This window comes from Mirounga leonina, unplaced genomic scaffold, assembly GCF_011800145.1.
Source record: "Mirounga leonina isolate KUSES-001 unplaced genomic scaffold, KU_Mleo_1.0 Mir_115, whole genome shotgun sequence".
NCBI classification, from domain to species: Eukaryota; Metazoa; Chordata; class Mammalia; order Carnivora; family Phocidae; genus Mirounga; species Mirounga leonina.
The window spans coordinates 2,136,737-2,154,557 of NW_023270268.1; the positions used below are offsets into that span (position 1 = coordinate 2,136,737).

The 17,821-nt window shown below is 43.7% G+C and overlaps 1 protein-coding gene across 2 annotated transcripts in view; it reads right to left on the reverse strand.

Moving 5' to 3' along the window:
- Nucleotides 1-519: 519 nt before the first annotated feature.
- The window catches only part of CRTAP (cartilage associated protein), a 35,676-nt gene continuing 18,374 nt past the window's right edge, over nucleotides 520-17,821 (reverse strand). For both annotated transcript variants that reach the window (XM_034991600.1, XM_034991591.1), the window contains 2 exons: nucleotides 17,729-17,812; nucleotides 520-3,809 (listed from right to left, as the gene is read on the reverse strand). In XM_034991600.1, the coding sequence (XP_034847491.1) occupies nucleotides 3,756-3,809; nucleotides 17,729-17,812 (138 nt within the window). In that variant the 3' untranslated portion in view covers nucleotides 520-3,755. The remainder of the gene's footprint in view (nucleotides 3,810-17,728; nucleotides 17,813-17,821) is intronic.

Genomic DNA, 17,821 nt, shown 5'->3' on the forward strand with positions numbered 1-17,821 from the left:
CCAAGGCGGCCTTCGTGGCCAACGGACCCCGTGGTTCTCCCGGTTCCCAGAGGTGCGCACAACAGGTTAGTGGCCCTCATTAGAAAGGTTCCAAATTCAGAGGTCCCAGCACACTGAACATGTTGGTGTGTGAGACATTTCAACTAGTCCCTTTTAAACCCGCTTCCACCACTAGTGTAAAGACTGAACATTAACGGGGCCACAGTGGGTGCCCCCTCCCTGGGCTGCCCAGGGGACAAGGTGGCTGGACAGATCACCCCGTCCCCGTGCCTCCCAGCTGGGCTCCATGCAGATGGGTCGGAGGATAAGCAAGCCTGGGTCTGGAAACTCCCACAAAGCTTAACAAATGTGTTTGTTTTTTCAAAAGACAGGCACAACTCATGCTGAACCCATGCAGTCTCAATCCGGAATCTTCTAGGCTCTTCCAAGAAACACGTTCAGGGAGGTGCTGGGTTGAGGTCGCTGAGTGCAGCCTGAGTACTGGGTTTCATGGTAGATGTGGAGGAATCGGCCCACCTCTTTTTTTTTTTTTTTTTTAAGATTGGTTTGGTTTCCTTTGGAATAAAAAGATCAGGAACCGGGTTCCACAGCCTTCAGTCAAAGCAAAGTGCTGACAATGCCGACCAGCCTGCTCCCAGGGCTTCTTCCTCAGGGTTACTGCTAGGATGGGGGTGGAGGTGCTTTTCAACCCCCCATAAAGAGGGGCCAAGTTCAGAGAGTGAATGAGGACCCCTGCCACCACCACCACCACTCAACCCTGTGTGGAAGAACATCATCCACAAAGAGCTCAGCTCAGCCCAGGCTCAAGGAAGAGGACAAAATGGAAGCTCTGCAGGGCACACAGAGGTGGCGTGGGTGAGACCACCCCACCCAGCTGGTCCCCATGGTGTTGTCCTCGGCTGTACTCGCACAGCTGGGAAGGACAGCTGCAGCCAAGAGGACCCCCGGAGTTGCCAGGTGCAACTGGCTTCCAGGCATCCTGGGGCAGGGCATCCACTCACTGGGCCCCCTCTACTTTAGAGTCCTGCCCTATGACTCTCCTCCCCACTGGCTTCAAAAGGAAGTTTCTCTGGTGGAGTGGAGGGCAGGGCGAGGGAAGAAGGAGGACCCAGCGTTCCACGGGTGGAAGGCAGTAGCATCTGACTCGTTGCTGAGCTGGAGGGTGCCCTGACTGGGGGCTGCTGGGGACACCAGTGTGGCCATCACAATGCCAGTCACACGGACTCCTTGGCCACACAGCCCCTGGGAATGTAGGCTCTGTAGGCTGGCCAAGTCCAGCCAAAGAGAGTAAGTAGCAGCTTATTGTCTTGAGTTGAGTGCCCCAGGAGGAGGACCTGGCAGGAGGATTCTTGTGCAGGTAAAGGAGGAAGTGCTCTTAGGAGAAAGGGATGAAGGAAGCAGAATAGTGCAGAAGGAGAAACAGAAGGGCCCATCTGTGTTCCCAGAGCTTGGAGTAGCGAGATGGGGGGGTAGGGAAAAATATAGGAGTTTTCCACCTCCAATTATTCACCATTACATTAAAGACCCAAATTCTAGCTCCCTTCACTGCATGCCACTGTAAGAAAAGTCCTGTCTCCCAAATGCTGAGCCAGCCTCCTCCAGCCTCCATCCCCAGAGAGTCCCAACTCGACTAAGCGGCTTATTGGAGGAGGGAATAAGGTTGAAAAAAGAAAACTCAGATTCCAAAACACCACTTTCCTGGGTTTCTCCAGTCTCAAAGGTGGCTCCTTCTCAGTCTCTTTGGCAAGTTTCTCATTTCCCAGAGAGCCTCAGAGCTCTGTCCTCGGCCCTTTTCTCATTTCTTAATACATGCATGCAGTCTAGGTGACCCCATCCAGGCTCCTGGGTTTATATACCATGTACGTGCTAATGATTCAGCAGGGGGGGAGGGTTGGTGTTCCTCCCAGACACCCTTCACAGAGCCAAGACCCACATCCGCACCCCCGGCCCCTATCCACTCCCTGTGGTCACAGTCCTTCTTCCAGAGAACTGCCCTCAGCCGACCGAGCTACTTGCCTTCAAAGGTACACCCCTTCCCCCTACGGGACAGTCAATAACTAACGGATTGATGGAGGCCTTCACAAGTTTCTTCTGAATGTACCCCCACAAGAAACCATATGCATCTGGATCCCTGTTTCAGGCTCTGTTGAAGGCCTGATCTGAGAATGCTCTCAAATTTTATTTGCAGCCTGAACCTCCCATCCCAGCCTCAGACAGCCTGCTTTGCACCAAATTCCTTACTTACCATGCACAACCAACTTCCTGATATTCAGTAAATGGCAACTCCATCCTTCCTGCTACTCTGGCCAAAAGCCTTTGAGGTCACCATTAACCCCTCTTTCTCTTATGCTCCACATCCAATCTGTCACCAAATCCTACGGGCCCTGCTTTCAAAATAAGCCAACAGTCTGACCATTTCTCACCATCTCCATTGTGACGGCTCAGGTTCAAGCCAGCACTCCCTTTGCCTCGTATCCCTGCATCCACCGTTGCTCACAATATGGTAGCTGGAGGGCTCCAGTCAGCCAAGGCACTCCTCCACCCAAACCTTCCAATGGCTCCCATCGCACTCAGAGTAGGAGCCAAAGGCCTTACACTGGCCTAAGCTGTCTGTCCTCTCTCCCACCTCCCTCACCTTATCTCCTTCCTTTCTTCCCCTTGCTTACCCCTCTTCTTGGCCTCTTTGCTATTCCCTCACCACAGCGAGTATGTTCTCACTGTAAAGCATGGCATATGCTGTTCCCTGTGCCTGGAATGCTTTTCCCTGAGACCTGCTTCTGATGTCACCTTCTCAGTGAAGTCTTTCTTCCCTGACCATCCTATTTAAAACTGTAGCCTCATCTCCAGGCTTCCGTACCCACTTCGCTGCATTATTTTTCTCCATAGCAATTATCACTATTGATAGTCTGTATATATTTATTCTCATTTATTTGCTGTCTGTCTCTCCTTATAGAATGTAGGCTCCAGAGGGCAGGGTTTTGTTGTTTTTTTTTTTCTGTCATTCTGTGCAATATTTCCAGGTCAATGTCTAGTATGTAGCAGGTGCTCAATAAATATTTATTGAAAGAATGAAATGAAACTAGACTCTCTCTGCTTTCTTCCATTCCCAACTTTGAGACTTATAACTGACTCTTGTCCCCAAGAGGGGCCGACCAACCACTGTAAGACTTTGGAGATGCAGAAGTGTTGGGCAAAAGCCGTATTTCTGTAGCCTGCACTATCTACCCAACTTGTCTTTCAGTGGGTGCCAGAAATGGTTCAGGTCAGACCATGTGGAGGCTGTCAGGAGCGGAGAGAAGTTTGGCCTTTGTCTTCCACTATCTTTCCTGGATCAGGGCATGGGGATGAAGGAGTATAAAATCTGGAAGAGTGAAAACCCAAAGTAGGTTTTCACAATTACTTAATTTTAGGAGTATTTTTCTTATTTAAAATATAATAGTGATTTTCTGGGGGGAAAAAAAATGGAAGACTGTCCTTCCAACCAAAATGGTGAGGAAGGCAGGCGTGAACATGGAGAAGGCAGGTGTGAAGATGGGGAGGGAGACAGGTGTGAGCGTGGGCCGACCCTGGGGAGGCAGGTGTGGTTACGGGGAAGGCAGGCTCACCCCTTATTGTATGTAGTGAGAGCTGAGGCTTCCCTTTCACTTCACAGAGTAAAGAGAAGGCTTTGAGGTATCAACAACGTGGGCTACTGGGGAAAGGAAGACGAAGAATCTGTGTCTCCTGAACATCAAGGGGCATCTCTCTGCTGTGGACTAGCCAGTCTCCTCCAGCTCCAAGAGGTCATCCACATATTCCAGAACCTCTCCCTGTAAGAGACAAGAGGACATCTGCGTTAGGTGGGCTACCCAACTTTAAAAGTGCCGGTAAGCAGAGACGGTCTCTAAGACGTCACTGCCGCCGGCCTGCGTGGCCTGGAGCAGCCCTTCCCCACTGCCCTTGGGCCCAGAGGACCTGACTTCCCCTCGGAGGGACCTGGCTTCCATGTGAACGTGCAGTCACGTGCTCTGGAACGCCCGCAGACGGCCCGTGGGAAGGGGGCAATCCAGCCACCCTCTGAAAGACCTGTTTAGTGCCCCCTTTTCTGGGCATCCCCCCTACCCCTTAGCACTTATTCCACAGGAACACTCTCTATCTGTCCCCTTCTGCCCTCATCAGCAGACCAGGAGTTTTTCAAGAACCAGGACCTGGGTTGCTTTTCTTCCCCAGAACGTGGCATGCAGAAGGTGGGAAACCCGCTAAAGGAAGAATGATTGAGAGTATGCGTGCATATTTCTGGTGTGGCTCAAGCAGTCACTCCCTTTACGAGACAGTCTCCTGGGTACAGTGGGACCCACTTGCCCATTGTCAGGGCCAGGAGCCCACCTGCTCCCTCCTTCTACAATCAGCCTTAAGCCTCAACCTGAAATAGCCCGGCACACTTTCTGATTTCCTTCTCTGCATTGATTTCTCTCCCACAACACACCTGGGCCCAGCTGATGACACCCATTCTCTTTACTGCCAAGAATGAGTGAATCACCAAGGAGGCCAAGTCCCACTCCCACGAAAGGGTCAGCCCCACTGAAGCTAATCACCCCTGCTAAAGCTTGGCCTCCTTCACAGAGGCCACCATCACAGGCCAAGAGCCTATTTGCTCTTTTTGATATTTTAACACACTTTCCGTTATAAAATCTCAGCATCTAAGAATAGTTGGGAAATCTCCCAAGTACATGAGACACAACAGGGGGTCTTATTATTTTCATCAAATACTTCTACCTTGTCATGCCTGAGATCAGAAACTAAAGTCACGGAAGTGGAAGACCACTGATTGAAAAAACAATGTAGTGGGGTGGCTGGGTGGTTCAGTCGGTTAAGTGTCTGCCTTTGGCTCAGGTCGTGATCCCAGGGTCCTGGGATCGAGTCCTGTGTCAGGTTCCCTGCTTGGCGGGAAGCCTGCTTCTCCTTCTCCCTCTGCCTGTCGTGCTCTCTTTCTCTTTCTCTCTCTCGCCCTACTCTCTCTCTCAAATAAATAAAATCTTAAAAAAAGAAAAAACGATGTTCTTTGGTTGCTTTCTGGAAGCAACCCAAAAGGAAAACACCATAGAGGGACTCCATGTACGGCCGTGACAGCTCTTCCCAGAGTTACTGTTCCTTGCTGTGTGGCGGCTGCGACCTGGGATGATGGTACTGCCTGCTCTGAGCTCACTAATAAGCACCCAAGGCAATACAGATGAAAGAAACACAAGCCCCTCTGTGGCCTGTTATAGTCGAGGCACCAACAGCCTAGCTCAGATCTGCACCCATGCCCCAACTGCTGAAAGGGCCGATTGCTGATGGGCCGATAGCTGCCCCTTCTCTGGACAACTGATCGTGACTAAAAGGGGAGCCCCACCAGGGAGTTTACACACCAGCCCCTCTGGGCTGCCAACAACCAAGGAGAGAAGGATAACTGCCTAGAAAATGCAGGAAGACTCTGTGGTACAATTCATGCTCCAGAGCTCCCATGGGATCAGGCTAAGCTTGACACCAGCTAAGACCGTATCTTTTCATGGCTCCTTCCCTTGCCCCTCACTTCTTTCCTATGAGAGCACTCCCTCAATAAATCACTCCTACAAATTATAATCTATTTCTTTTAGACCTTCCCAAAGCAAACAACCATCAGAACCCGAAACTTGAAGCATCTATTTCAGCCTGCTTTATAAAGTTTCTGAAACCATAATAAGCGTCTGCAAAATTTTTAACCAGTGTGCAAACTTTCAGGAGCTTACAACAACTTACAACATATTTCAACCCCAGAAAGATAATAAAGGAGAATGCCCCTAACATCAGTAGCTAAATCGTATTGATGTTTTGTTCCAATGTAGTATTTTTTCCTCTGGAAATTTTAAAGGTTAAACTAAGAATTTTATTGTACTCATTATACTTTGTTTCAAATAATTACTTGTCATACTTTGATATATAGAAAAGAAAATAGCTTGTTCTTTAGAGATGGATTAATTCTTTCAAAATTCTAAAGCTTTGATTAATAAGCTAATTACTTCCAGGACCTTCAACAGACTCCTTTTTTTTTATCTTGACAGTGTCAAGTCCAAGAATACTAGGAATTTTAAAGCCTAGGATAAGCCTGGTGTTCAATGGATGATTACAAACCAGCTGTGTAACTTTGAGCAAGTCACTCTACCTTTCTGAATTTTTCTCCTCATCTGTGACATAACAGAGCCTTACTGAATATCATAAAAGTTCTCTTGTTCTAATATCTATGATTTTTTCTAAACATATTGTCTTTGTACATCAAAAGCCCTCAAAATGTTCATAGCCCTGGACCCAGGAATTCCACCCATAAGAATTTATCCTAAGGAAATGACTAGAAAAAAAGTAACCAATTTAGACCAATTTAGTCTCAGCTATGTTATTTGTGAAAGCAAAAAGTTAGAAGCAACCTAAATGCCTAAAAAAAACCCAAAAAGCTTTACTTTAAAAAACCTATACCATGGAGGGGTGGAGCAAGATGGCGGAGGAGTAGGAGACCTGGATTTCGTCTCCTCTCAGGAATTCAGCTGGATAGGGATCAAACCATTCTGAACACCTACGAACTCAACAGGAGATCGAAGAAAAGAACAGCAACAGCTCTCTGAACAGAAAAGTGACCACTTTCTGGAAGGTAGGACGTGCGGAGAAGTGAATCCGAGGCGATATTCGGGAGGATAGACGGCGGGGGAGAGGGCCTCCGTCAGCCGCTTCTGGCAAGTGATAGAACCACGGAGCACAAAATCGGAACTTTTAGAAGTTGGCTCCACTGAGGGACGTCGCTCCGGTGGCTGAGTGGGGGGTGGAACCCTCGCTGGGACAGTGTGGTCTCAGGACCCTTGGGGTCACAGAAAGACGGGGGGTGCCTGAGTGCGGCAGAGCTCCCAGGGATCAGAACGGGGAAGCCGGCTGCAGAGGCGGAGCCCAGGCACGGGCTCTCAGCTCGGGGTTGCCATAAACCGTGATCCGCGGCACAGTCGGGCCCCTGCTCCTCCAGCAGGGACCCAACAAACGGCAGATCCGGGGAGACTCACCTTCCTCCCCCGGGAGGAGCCGCGCGGGAGTGCACCGCAGGTATCTGGTGGGTTTGGAGACTCCACACGGGGTCGGATGCCAGAGATAGAAACGCGCGGTCACAGTCCGGGTGAGCACGGAGTGCGGCCGGAGACCGGGGAGACGGGAGTGACTGACAGCTTTTCTCTGGGGGCTCACTGAGGAGCGGGCCCGAGTTCTCGGCTCCTCCAAGGCACAGATTGGGAGGCCGCCATTTTCACTCTCCGCCTCCAAAGCTGTAGGGAAAGCTTGCAGGGAACAAAAGCTCCAGAGAGCAACCCGAGCAGATTACTTAGCCTGGACCAGCAGAGGCAGGGCAATTCCGCCTCCAGCAAAGACATTTGGAAACCATGGCAACAGGCCCCTCCCCCAGAAGATAAGCGAGAACAGCCAGCCAAGACCAAGTTTACCGATCAATGAGAACGGCAGAACTCCAGCGCTAGGGGAATAATGCACGTAGAATTAATGGCTTTTTTACCATGATTCTTTAGTCTTTCAAAGTTAATTTTTTTTAACTGTCTTTTTTCTTTTTTTTTTTTAATTTTTCTTTTTCCCTTTTCCAACTTCTTATCAATCCGTTTTTTAAAAAACATTTTTATTTTTCATTTTTAGAGTCATATTCTATCCCTTCATAGTAGTTACCTGTATTTTTGGCATATATATATAAGTTGTTCTCTCTTTAAAATTTTGAGATAGTTTCTTCTAATAGATCAAAATATACCCTAAATCTCGATGGTTTTTTTCTACTCCCCTTCCTGATCACATTCTCTCCCTTTTTTTCTATTTTTTTTAAATCCTCTTCTTTCTTTTTTCAAACAACTTCTTATCAATTCCTTTTATAAAATTTTTTATAATTTCCATCTTAACAGTCATATTCCATCCCTTCATCATATCAACCATTATTTTTGTACATATATAAGTTTTTCTTTCTTTAAAATTTTGGGAGGCACTTTCTTTTAACAGACCAAAATACACCCAAATTCTAGTGTGTGGCACTGATCTATATACCAGCCTGATCATATTTGATCACATTCCGGGTTTTTTTTGGGTTTTTTTTGTTCTGTTTTTGTTTATTTTTATCTTTATCTTTTTCTTTTTCTTTTTTTTTTTTCTTTTTCTCTTCTCTCTCTTTCCCTTTCTTTTCCCACTGCTTCAGGTCTTTTCTGATTTGTTTAGAGTATATTTTCTGGGGATGTTGTTACCCTGCTAGCATTTTGTTCTCTCATTAATCTACTCTCTGCACAAAATGACAAGACGGAAAAAATCACCTCAGTAAAAAAAACAAGAGGTAGTACCGACTGCCAGGGACCTACTCAATACGGACATTAGTACGATGTCGGATCTAGAGTTCAGAATCATCACTTTAAAGATACTAGCTGGGCTTGAAAAAAGCATGGAAGTCATTAGAGAAACCCTTTCTGGAGAAGTAAAAGAACTAAAATCTAACCAAGTAGAAATCAAAAAGGCTATTAATGAGGTGCAATCAAATATGGGGGCACTAACTGCTAGGATAAATGAGGCAGAAGAGAGAATCAGTGATATATAAGACCAAATGATGGAAAATCAAGAAGCTGAGAAAAAGAGAGATAAACAACTACTGGATCACGAGGGCAGAATTCGAGAGATAGGCGATACCATAAGACGAAACAACATTAGAATAATTGGGATCCCAGAAGAAGAAGAAAGAGAGAGAGGGGCAGAAGGTATAATGGAGCAAATTATAGCAGAGAACTTCCCTAATTTGGGGAAGGAAACAGGCATCAAAATCCAGGAAGCACAGAGAACCCCTCTCAAAATCAATAAAAATAGGTCAACACCCCGACATCTAATAGTAAAACTTACGAGTCTCAGAGACTCAGAGACTCAGGATATACTAAATGAGAAAAATATTCAGCCAAGAATACTATACCCAGTTAGGCTGTCACTGAAAATAGAAAGAGAGAAAAAAGCTTCCAGGACAAACAAAAACTAAAGGAATTTGCAAACACGAAACCAGCCCTACAAGAAATCTTGAAAGGGGTCCTCTGAGCAAAGAGAGAGCCTAAAAGTAACATAGACCAGAAAGGAACACAGACAATATACAGTAACAGTCACCTTACAGGCAATACAATGGCACTAAATTCCTACCCTTCAATAGTTACCCTGAATGTAAATGGGCTAAATGCCCCAATCAAAAGACACAGGCTATCAGATTGGATTAAAAAACAAGACCCATCAATATGCTGTCTGCAAGAGACTCATTTTAGAACCAAAGACACCCCCAGATTTAAAGTGAGGGGGTGGAAAACCACTGACCATGCTAATGGACACCAAAAGAAAGCTGGGGTGGCAATCCTTATATCAGACAAATTAGATTTTAAACCAAAGACTGTAATAAGAGATGAGGAAGGACACTATATCCTACTTAAAGGGTCTATCCAACAAGAAGATCTAACAATTGTAAATATCTATGCCCCTAACATGGGAGCAGCCAATTATATAAGCCAATTAATAACAAAAGCAAAGAAACACATCGACAACAATACAATAATAGTGGGGGACTTTAACACCTCCCTCACTGAAATGGACAGATCATCTAAGCAAAAGATCAACAAGGAAATAAAGACTTTAAATGACACACTGAACCAAATGGACTTCACAGACATATTCAGAACATTTCATCCCAAAGCAACGGAAGACACATTCTTCTCTAGTGCCCATGGAACATTCTCCAGAATCAATCACATCCTAGATCATAAATCAGGTCTCAACCAGTACCAAAAGATTGGGATCATTCCCTGCCTATTTTCAGACCACAATGCTTTGAAACTAGAACTCAATCACAAGAGGAAAGTCGAAAGAACTCAAATACATGGAGGCTAAAGAGCATCCTACTGAAGAATGAATGGGTCAACCAGGAAATTAAAGAAGAATTAAAAAAATTCATGGAAACCAATGAAAATGAAAACACAACTGATCAAAATCTTTGGGATGCAGCAAAGGCAGTCCTAAGAGGAAAGTATATAGCAATACAAGCCTTTCTCAAGAAACAAGAAAGGTCTCAAGTACACAACCTAACCCTACACCTAAAGGAGCTGGAGAAAGAACAGCAAATAAACCCAGCAGGAGAAGAGAAATAATAAAGATCAGAGCAGAAATAAATGAAATAGAAACTAAAAGAACAGTGGAACAGATCAACAAAACTAGGAGCTGGTTCTTTGAAAGAATTAACAACATTGATGAACCCCTGGCCAGACTTATCAAAAAGAAAAGAGAAATGACCCAAATCAACAAAATCATGAATGAAAGAGGAGAGATCACAGCCAACACCAAAGAAATACAAACAATTCTAAGAACATATTATGAGCAACTCTATGCCGCAAATTAGATAACCTGGAAGAAATGGATGCATTCCTAGAGATGTATCAAATACCAAAACTGAACCAGAAAGAAATAGAAAACCTGAACAGACCTATAACAACTAAGGAAATTGAAGCAGTCATCAGAAATCTCCCAAAAAACAAGAGCCCAGGGCCAGATGGCTTCCCAGGGGAATTCTACCAAACATTTAAAGGATAATTAATACCTATTCTTCTGAAACTGTTCCAAAAAATAGAAATGGAAGGAAAACTTCCAAACTCGTTTTATGAGGCCACCATTACCTTGATCCCAAAACCAGACAAAGACCCCATCAAAAAGGAAAATTACAGACCAATATCCCTGATGAACATGGATGCAAAAATTCTCACCAAAATACTAGCCAATAGGATCTAACAGTACATTAAAAGGATTATTCACCACGACCAAGTGGGATTGATCCCTGGGCTGCAAGATTGGTTCAACATCCACAAATCAATCAACGTGATACAATACATTAACAAAAGAAAGAACAAGAATCATATGATCCTCTCAATAGATGCAGAAAAAGCATTTGACAAAGTACAGCATCCTTTCTTGATCAAAACTCTTCAGAGTATAGGCATAGAGGGTACATACCTCAATATCATAAAAGCCATCTATGAAAAACCTACAGCGAATATCATTCTCAATGGGGAAAAACTGAGAGCTTTCTCCCTAAGGTCAGGAACGCGGCAGGGATGTCCACTGTCACCACTGCTATTCAACACAGTATTGGAAGTCCTAGCCACGGCAATCAGACAACAAAAAGAAATAAAAGGTATCCAAATTGGCAAAGAAGTCAAACTCTCACTCTTTGTAGATGATATGATACTTTATGTGGAAAACCCCAAGACTCCACCCCAAAACTGCGAGAACTCACAGGAATTCAGTAAAGTGGCAGGATATAAAATCAATGCACAGAAGTCAGTGGCATTCCTACACACCAGCAACAAGACAGAAGAAAGAGAAATTAAGGAGTCGATCCCATTTACAATTGCACCCAAAACCATAAGATACCTAGGAATAAATCTAACCAAAGAGGCAAAGGATCTGTACTCAGAAAACTATAAAATACTCATGAAAGAAATTGAGGAAGACACAAAGAAATGGAAAAATGTTCCATGCTCATGGATCAGAAGAACAAATACTGTGAAGATGTCAATGCTACCTAGAGCAATCTACACATTCAATGCAATCCCCATCAAAATACCATCCACTTTTTTCATAGAAATGGAACAAATAATCCTAAAATTTGTATGGAACCAGAAAAGACCCCGAATAGCCAGAGGAATGTTGAAAAAGAAAAGCAAAGCTGGCAGCATCACAGTTCCGGACTTCAAGCTCTATTACAAAGCTGTCATCATCAAGACAGTATGGTACTGGCACAAAAACAGACACCTAGATCAATGGAACAGAATAGAGAGCCCAGAAATGGACCCTCAACTCTATGGTCAACTAATCTTCAACAAAGCAGGACAGAATGTCCCATGGAGAAAAGACAGTCTCTTCAACAAATGGTGTTGGGAAAATTGGACAGCCACATGCAGAAGAATGCAACTGGACCATTTCCTTACACCACACACAAAAATAGACTCCAAATGGTTGAAAGACCTCAATGTGAGACAGGAGTCCATCAAAATCCTAAAGGAGAACACAGGCAGCAACCTCTTCGACCTCAGCTGCAGCAACTTCTTCCTAGAAACATCGCCAAAGGCAAGGGAAGCAAGGGCAAAAATGAACTATTGGGACTTCATCAAGATAAAAAGCTTTTGCAAAGCAAAGGAAACAGTCAACAAAACCAAAAGACAACCGACAGAATGGAAGAAGATATTTGCAAATGACATATCAGATAAAGGGCTAGTATCCAAAATCTATAAAGAACTCATCAAACTCAACACCCAAAGAACAAAGAATCCAATCAAGAAATGGGCAGAAGACATGAACAGACATTTTTCCAAAGAAGACATCCAAATGGCCAACAGACACATGAAAAAGTGCTCAATATCGCTCGGCATCAGGGAAATCCAAATCAAAATCTCAATGAGATACCACCTCACACCAGTCAGAATGGCTAAAATTAACAAGTCAGGAAATGACAGATGTTGATGGGGATGCGGAGAAAGGGGAACCCTCCTACACTGTTGGTGGGAATGCAAGCTGGTACAGCCACCCTGGAAAACAGTATGGAGGTTCCTCAAAAAGTTGAAAATAGAGCTACCCTATGACCCAGCAATTGCACTACTGGGTATTTACCCCAAAGATACAAAAGTAGGGACCCGAAAGGGTACGTGCACCCCGATGTTTATAGCAGCAATGTTCACAATAGCCAAACTGTGGAAAGAGCCAAGATGTCCATCGACAGATGAATGGATAAAGAGGATGTGGTATATATACACAATGGAATATTATGCAGCCATCAAAAGGAATGAGATCTTGCCATTTGCAACGACATGGATGGAACTGGAGGGTATTACACTGAGCGAAATAAGTCAAACATAGAAAGACATGTATCACATGACCTCACTGATATGAGGAATTCTTAATCTCAGGAAACAAACTGAGGGTTGCTGGAGTGGAGGGTGGGTGGGAGGGATGCGGTGACTGGATGATAGACACTGGGGAGGGTATGTGCTCTGGCAAGTGCTGTGAATTGTGCAAGACTGTTGAATCTCAGATCTGTACCTCTGAAACAAATAATGCAATACATGTTAAGAAAAAAAAAAGATAGCAGGAGGGGAAGAATGAAGGGGGGGAAATCGGAGGGGGAGACGAACCATGAGAGACGATGGACTCTGAAAAGCAAACTGAGGGTTCTAGAGGGGAGGGGGTTGGGAGGTTGGGTTAGCCTGGTGATGGGTATTGAGGAGGGCACATTCTGCATGGAGCACTGGGTGTTATGCACAAACAATGAATCATGGAACACTACATCTAAAACTAATGATGTAATGTATGGGGATTAACATAACAATAAAAAATTTTTTAAAAAAGGGGAGGGGGAGAAAAGAGATTTTTAAAACTTACTTATTAAGAAAAAAAAATCTATACCATGGAATATTAGTCATCAAAAAGTCATATTTATAATAAACATTAACTAACAAGGTTAACAAAAACCACAACATCTTCTCAATAGATGCAGAAAGCAAATGACAAAATTCAACACCACTTCATGATAAAGACATTAGACAAACTAGGAATAGAAGGGGAACTTTCTCAACCTGACAAAGGGCACCTACAAAAAAAAAAACAAAAAAAAACCTCACAGCTAGCAACTTTCTTAATGCTAACACAGAATGTTTCTCTTTGAAGATTGGGAACAAAACAAGGATGTTCACTCTCTCCATTTCTATGTGACATTTTACTGGAGATTTTAGTCAGGGCAATTAGCAAAGAAAAATAAAAGTCACCCAGATTGGAAGAGAAGTAAAATCACATCTACTCATAGATAACAAGATCTTGCATATAAAAACGCCTAAGCAATACACACACACACACACACACACACAACTATTAGAATAATAATAACAAGTTCAACAAATTTGCAGAATTGCAGTATCATTATACAAAAATCAATTGTGTATTTCTATATACTAGCAATGAACAATTGAAAATAAAAATGAGAAAAAATTCCACTTGCAACAGCATCAAGAATAACGAAATTTAAGAAAACATTATTGAAGGAAATTAAAGAAGACCTCCAGAAGTAGAAAGATATCCCATGTTAATGGATCAGAAGACTTAATACTGTTAAGATGTCAATACTATCTAAAGGATCTTCAGATTTAGCACAATTCCTATCAAAAATCCAGGGGCCTTTTGCAGAAATTGGCAAGCTGGGGCAACCTGGGTGGCTCAGTCGGTTAAGCATCTGCCTTTGGCTCAGGTCATGATACCAGGGTTCTGGGATCGAGCCCCACATCGGGCTCCCTGCTCTGCGGGGAGCCTGCTTCTTCCTCTCCCTCTCCCTGCCGCTCCGCCTGCTTGTGCATGCTCTCTCTCTCTGTCAAATAAATAAATAAAATCTAAAAAAAAAAAGAAAAGAAATTGGCAAGCTGATCCTATAATTCATATGGAAATACAAGGGACCCAGAATAGCCAAAACAACCTAGAAGAAGAATGAAGTTGGAAGACTCATACTTTCAATTTCAAGATGATGTAGTTTCAACCAAACACACTGGATCTCATCAAAATTTAAAACGTTTATGCTTCAAGTCACCATTAAGAAAATGAAAGACAACCCACAGATTGCAAGAAAATATTTGCAATTCATATATCTGACGGAGGACTTATAACCAGAATATATAAAGAACACTCACAATTCAACAATAAAAAGACAAGTAACCCAATTAAAAAATGGACAAAGAATTTGAATAGACTAGACCTCTCTGTAAAGAAGATACACAAATGGCTTAATAAGCATAGGAAAAAATGCTCAACATCATTAGTCATTAGGGAAATTAAAATCAAAACCGCAATGAAATACTATTTCACACCCACTAGAATGGCTATAATAAAAAAGACAAACACTAGGCAGTGCTGACAAAGATGTGGCAAGTTGGAAATTTCATACATTGCTGGTGGGAATGTAAAATGGTGCAGCCACTTTGGAAAACAGTCTGGGAATTCCTCAAGTTAACCACAGAGCTATCATCTGACCCAAAAATTCCACTTCTACATATATACTCCTGGTACATAAGACAATTAAAAACTTTGGTCCAAACAAAAACATGTACACAAATGTTCATAGCATCATTATTCAAAATAGTCAAAAAGTGGAAACAACCCAGGGGCGCCTGGGTGGCTCAGTCATTAAGCATCTGCCTTCAGCTCAGGTCATGATCCCCGGGTCCTGGGATAGAGCCCCGCATCGGGCTCCCTGCTCTGCGGGAAGTCTGCTTCTCCCTCTCCCACTTCCCCTGCTTGTGTTCCCTCTCTTGCTGTGTCTCTCTGTCAAATAAATAAATAAAATTAAAAAAAAAAAAAAAGTGGGAACAACCCAGTACAAATGTCCATCAACAGAGGAACAGGTGACCAAAATATGGTATATCCATGCAGTGCAATATTATTTAGCAATAAAAAGGAATTTTAGGGGTGCCTGGGTGGCTCAGTCGTTAAGCGTCTGCCTTCGGCTCAGGTCATGATCCTGGAGTCCTGGGATCAAGCCCTGCATCGGGCTCCCTGCTCAGCAGGAAGCCTGCTTCTCCTTCTCCCACTCCCTCTGCTTGTGTTCCCTATCTCACTGTGTCTCTCTCTGTCAAATAAATAAATAAAATCTTAAAAAAAAAAAAAAAAGGAATTTTACATTGTAACAGAATATATATGACAACATGGCTGAACCTTGAAAACATTATGCTCAGTGAAAGAAGCCAATCGCAAAAGACCACCTACCATAAGATTCCATTTATATGAAATGTCCAGAACAGGCAAATCCATAGAGACAGAAAGTAGATTAGTGGTTGTCAGGGGCTGGGGACAGATGTGGGGGAGGGGTGGGCAGAGGAGAAGGAATGGGGAATGACTACTAACAGGTTTGGGATTTCTTTTTGGGGTGATGAAAACACCCTAAAATTCTTAGGGATGGATGTACAACTTTGCACATATACTAAAAACCACTAGATTGTGTACTTTAAAAAGGAGTATTTATGGTGTGTGAGTAATATTTCAATAAAGCTGTTCTAGGAAAACATCACAAGGGCAACTTCTCATATTACAATGCTAAATGGAAAGCCATGATATCTATTACAGTTGGGTTTATTATGAATATATATTAGAAATGTATAGAAAGGGGCGCCTGGGTGGCTCAGTTGGTTAAGCGACTGCCTTCGGCTCAGGTCATGATCCTGGAGTCCCGGGATCGAGTCCCGCATCAGGCTACCTGCTCGGCGGGGAGTCTGCTTCTCCCTCTGACCCTCCTCCCTCTCATGCTCTCTGTCTCTCATTCTCTCTCTCTCAAATAAATAAATAAAATCTTTGAAAAAAAAAAAAAGAAATGTATAGAAAACATTGGAAGTATCTATATCAAAATATCAAGAGCGGCTTGCTCTGGATCATTAGAAACTGAACTCTTCCTTTTTCTAAATATATTTTTCTCCACTTTCCAAACTAGAGCAGCCAGCCTTGCTTGTATTCTAGCCAGCACTCCTTCCTTTGCAGCATCCTTGTGACCTTATGTCAGGCTCTGCTTCTTAACCCAACCTAAGACTCACAACACAATGATCACTTCCTAGTCTATAAAGCATTTCCACATGCAGCATAGTACTTCATTTTCCCAACCCTGTGAAGTCAACATTATTAGTCCCATTTTATAGATGGAAAACTGGAGCTCTGGGGAATTCAGTGCCTGCTAGTGATGGGTCTACCCCCATTCAGTACCTGCTAGTGGGGGTCTACCCCCAAATTCCATGATCATATCTTATTTAAAAGTGCTTCACCAAAAACCAGGGCAATGGAAAGAGAAGACCTGGAAGCTCGGGGCCTCTGGGTCTGGCCTAGCAGCTCATCGAACTTTCCTGTCCCCCAGGCTCTTCATCTATGAAGTGAGGGGTCAGGCCAGAGCAAGCTCCAAAAGCTGACAAGTCCCCAGAGGCCACAGAAGCATTTTCTGGTTTGTTTCAAACACATCTCTCTAAATACCCCCATAATGAGGGCTTTTCTGTGACTAGGCTGCCCCACCCCAAAATGACTCATCCATCACCAGTGGAATCTTTGTCAAAAAAAGGAGTCAGCTGAGGGGCACCCAGCTGGCTCGGTCAGTGGAGCATGTGACCCTTGATCTCGAGGGTCATGAGTTTAAACCCCACGCTGGGGGTAGAGATTACTTAAATAAAAACTTAAAAAAAAAAAAAAAAGGAGACAGCTGAGTGAGAATCAGGAATTTCAAGCAATCTCAGAGAACGATAAAATGACTCACAGCAAGGACTGAATTTACAAAAAGAAAAAGAAGAAAAGAGATAATAATTATATCCCAGAAAAACTGGGATGAGGCTTTCCAAGTGTGTTCGGAGCGCTGAGTCATTGAAAATGCACTGCGTTTTTCTAAAGGTAAAAAATGATCACTGGATGGCTCCTATGGTGGGTTCCTCCATAGTCACTGTCAGGAAATGTGGTGCTATGACCTGGGTTTCCTAGAAAGCTGTGTTCCCCCCTCCAGTGCTCTTTCATTAAAACGCCCATAGAAACCGTATTTCTCAAGGTTCCCTTCTGTTTCAGGGATGACTTGGCCTTCCAGTGATTTCTGCAAAGATGTGAGTAATATTTTCTCTTAGCCAGGCGTGTGCTAAACATGAAAACTTACCTCATCATCATCCATTATATTTTCCTTCGCAAAGTCATACAGCTCTTTCTGGAGTGTAGTCACGTTAAAGAACTGAACTGCTTCCTGTTCAGA